At 50.1% G+C, this 3,655-nt stretch overlaps 1 protein-coding gene across 1 annotated transcript; it reads right to left on the minus strand.

The window, feature by feature from the left end:
- Window positions 1-279: 279 nt before the first annotated feature.
- fzd8a (frizzled class receptor 8a) lies at window positions 280-2,049 on the minus strand (the record flags this gene model as incomplete). The annotated part of the gene is made up of 1 exon (XM_080049840.1): window positions 280-2,049. The coding sequence occupies one exon, from the start codon at window positions 2,047-2,049 to the stop codon at window positions 280-282; it is 1,770 nt and encodes a 589-aa protein (XP_079905966.1).
- Between the last annotated feature and the right edge of the window lie 1,606 nt (window positions 2,050-3,655).

Genomic DNA, 3,655 nt, shown 5'->3' on the forward strand with positions numbered 1-3,655 from the left:
CAGCAGGTAATGCCCCGTTTGTGTTAAAACAGCCTCAGTCTATCTGTACCTCTAATACATATAAACAGAGAGGAATTAACCTGTGTTAATGCCAGGTGTATTTTACATTGTTTCAACCAGCTCTTTCCACACATAGGTGTGTGTGTGTGGGGAGAGAAATGGGTAGGGGGGAGGGACACCTCAGCAGCAGTTCATTACTATGCAAATAGCTTAAGACAGGGAGTGATGGGTTATCTCCCAAACAATTAGCAGTCCCTATAAGCTGCTTTCTTTTTTCATTCAAACCTGGGACAATGGCATCTGCTTGGGGCAAGACACGGAGCTGGCCGTGCCTGACCTCCACGTCAGTCCGGTGCTCACGTCGCTGTACATGGAGCCGCTGGTGCCTTTGCTGCCCCAGCAACACCTGGTGCAAAAAGCCCTCCACGAGTCCAAAGTTTTACCCGACCAGATCCACACACCGGACGTGATGCCCACCAGAAGGCACATAAAGTACTTTAACATAAAAACGGCATAGTCCGGACTCCTTCGGTCCCTCTCTAGTAAACAGTTCGAACAATTGTGCGTGATCTCCCAGCTCTGCCTGTTGTGCTGTTCGTAAAAGTAACACGCCACTATGATGGTGGCCGGCACCGTATACAGCACTGTAAAGATGCCTATTCGGATCATCAGTTTCTCGAGTTTGTCTGTTTTGGTGCCACCTTGTTTGATGACGCTCCTGATCCTGAACAGTGACACAAATCCGGCCAGTAGGAACATAGTGCCAATGAATAAATAAATCACTAGAGGGGCCAAGACGAAGCCCCGCAGGTTGTCCAAGTTCTGGTTCCCCACGTAGCAGATGCCCGCCACCGAGTCCCCGTCCACGGAGCTCAGCGCCAGCACCGCTATGGACTTCATGCTGGGGATGAGCCAGGCGGCCAGGTGGAAGTACTGCGAGTAGCTGGCGATCGCCTCGTTGCCCCACTTCATCCCGGCCGCGAGAAACCACGTCAGCGACAGAATGACCCACCAGATGGAGCTGGCCATGCCGAAGAAGTAAATAAGCAGAAAGACTATTGTACAGAGCGCGGGGCCGGTGGTCTCGTAGTGGATGTGTTCCAAGTCAAACTCCCTGTTACACGCCACTTTCTCGTGTCCTGCGATCAGCCTGACAATGTAGCCTATTGACACGAACATGTAACAAGCTGACAGGAATATAATGGGTCGTTCAGGATACTTGAACCTTTCCATGTCTATTAGGAAAGTGGCGACTGTGGCGAAAGTCGACACGAAGCACAGCACCGACCACAGTCCTATCCAAAAGGCGGTGAACGCGCGCTCGTCGTGCGTAAAGTAGGGGTTGTGGCACGGCATGGCGCAGTTGGTGACCTGGCCCGTCTTGACGCGGTTGTAGAGCGGGTGGCGGTCCGTGTTCACAGCTACCATGGGCTCCAGACACTTGCAGCTCGGCTCGCAGGGGGCAGCGCCGGGTATCGGCTTGTATTTCCCTGGCGCGACCCCCGGTACTCTGGGCTTATTTTTACTAGGCGGGTTTGGATTGTAGCCCTTATGACCCGGGTGGTTGGTGGGTTTGGGGAGGACTGGGGAGACCGTGGAGGAGTCAGTTGTCCTATTATAGTCCATGCACAGAGTGTCGGGGTTTCCTTGCACTGGTAGCAAATCACACTTCATCCTATCCGGCCAAGGGAAGCCGTATTGCCTCATTAAAGGCGCACAGCCGGCTCGCGCTCTCTCACACACGCTCCGGCAAGGCGGTAGTGGTTTTTTATAGTCCTCCAAGCAGATCGGCGTGTACATACTGCACAGGAAGAACTTGAGGTCCGGCGAACACTGGATCTCAACGAGAGGCCAGAACTGGTGCACCTCCAGTCCAGCCTCGTCCTGCGTGTCGTGGTTGAACTGGTTGGGCATGTAGGTGTAGTTGTAGCCGATGCCTTTGCACAGGGGCACGGCTATCTCCTGGCAGGTGATCTCCTTGGCCGTGGTGCAGCTGGACCTGGGCAGGAGAGCGAGCGAGAGGAGCAGGTAAATCCCAAGCAGATCCATCCCTCTACCGACCAGTGGTGCTGTAGTAAATCCTCTCAGCCCGTCCGCTCAAGCCTGTGCTCCCGGTTAGATGTTGTTGTGAGGCGAGCCCATCTCGCTCCTCTGTGGGATCTCGCAGGGAGTTGCGAGCAATGTGCAAGCCCGTGTTTACTTTCAGCTGAGGAGGAGGAGGGGGAGAATACAGCCTTCAGGGCGGTGGGGCAGCAGCGTAGCAGTCAAGATGGCTGAGAGGAGAATCCAACCTTCTTTCAGTATACTATCCTTACACACAGTCTGTGGTTAAATAAAAATATTCCAGAAATGCTGACGTCCGATCGCTGCAAAAACAGAGGAAAAACGTGGGCCTCCTTTCTTTCTTTCTTTCCTCCAAAACACAGCGACTACATTCAGCCGCCTCGTCCCACTTTAGTCCCGGTTCCCATACAAATCATCGGCTCGCAGACGAAGCTGTGCCGATAATATACCAGAGTGTGGCAGGCGACGCCCCCCGTAGCCACTCCTCCAATCACAGAGCGGCAGGGGTGGTGTTTACCAGCAGTCAATCATGTTTTTTTTTCTTTTTTACCTAGTTGTTTTGTTATATGGCTTATGAGCGCACTATAGTTGTGCCAGTGTCTGAGGCACCGGGATATCTATGGGATGGTGATGTGGTTGGAATGATGGAGCATATATATTTTACCCCCAACTGATATTCAAACGACAACAGATCGAGACAGAACGACTACATTTAAGCATGTTGTTCAAGCCCATAGCCACGGGCTTTAATAAGACTGTCACGGATTCCTCCCAAACCTATTTGAAAGAGCAAAACCTATCACTTTGAACGGCATAGTCATAATACAAGTAATTATGTAAACGATCAGAAGAACGTTAGTAGGAATACTAATTATACATTTGCATACTCTCATATTTTCTTAACTTTCTGTTCGCTGTCTTGTTGTAACATCCTTTAACAACACAATGATTGATAGTGTCACAACAATGGTTAACACGTACAGCAGGCAGAGCTAGTATGCGTCTGCGATTGTTTCTGTGAGAGAGAGAGGGGGAAAAAGGGGGGGACAGTTTCGTAAATTGGCTAATTTGTGCATGATAAGACTACCCAGGGAGCTGTCTGTCCTTGTGAAAAAGCTGTTTTATTTTTTAAATGAGGTGCTAATGTTTCGTTTAACGCCTGCATAGAGCTCCGCGGGAGGCGTAATTACGCGAGGCAAAGACCAAGCGGCAGTGCACACAGAGAGACAGTGGCAGAGCGCTCATATCAGCGCTAACATGCTTAGACAGTGTGTCTGAGGATCTCGCGACTTGTTTGACAGTAATCTTATTGTAGCAAATTGTATCTCCCCCCCACACGTCCTTTAACTTCTCTATGAAAACTTGCTGAAGGGCGTACATTGTGGCTTTATACGATATTATTCTCTCCTGTGCTTAAACTGACTGTGCATTCAATTCATACACACAGAGAAATGATCATAATGGACACGTTTGCAGTGATGGACAGTAACTAAGTACTTTACTAAACACTGTGCTTTAATGCAACTGTGGGGTGCTTTCAATTCTTGGCACTTTATACCTCTACTTCACTTTGGAGGAAGAAAAAATAAAT

This window comes from Ammodytes marinus, assembly GCF_949987685.1.
Source record: "Ammodytes marinus genome assembly, chromosome: 21".
In the NCBI taxonomy this organism is placed as follows: domain Eukaryota; kingdom Metazoa; phylum Chordata; class Actinopteri; order Uranoscopiformes; family Ammodytidae; genus Ammodytes; species Ammodytes marinus.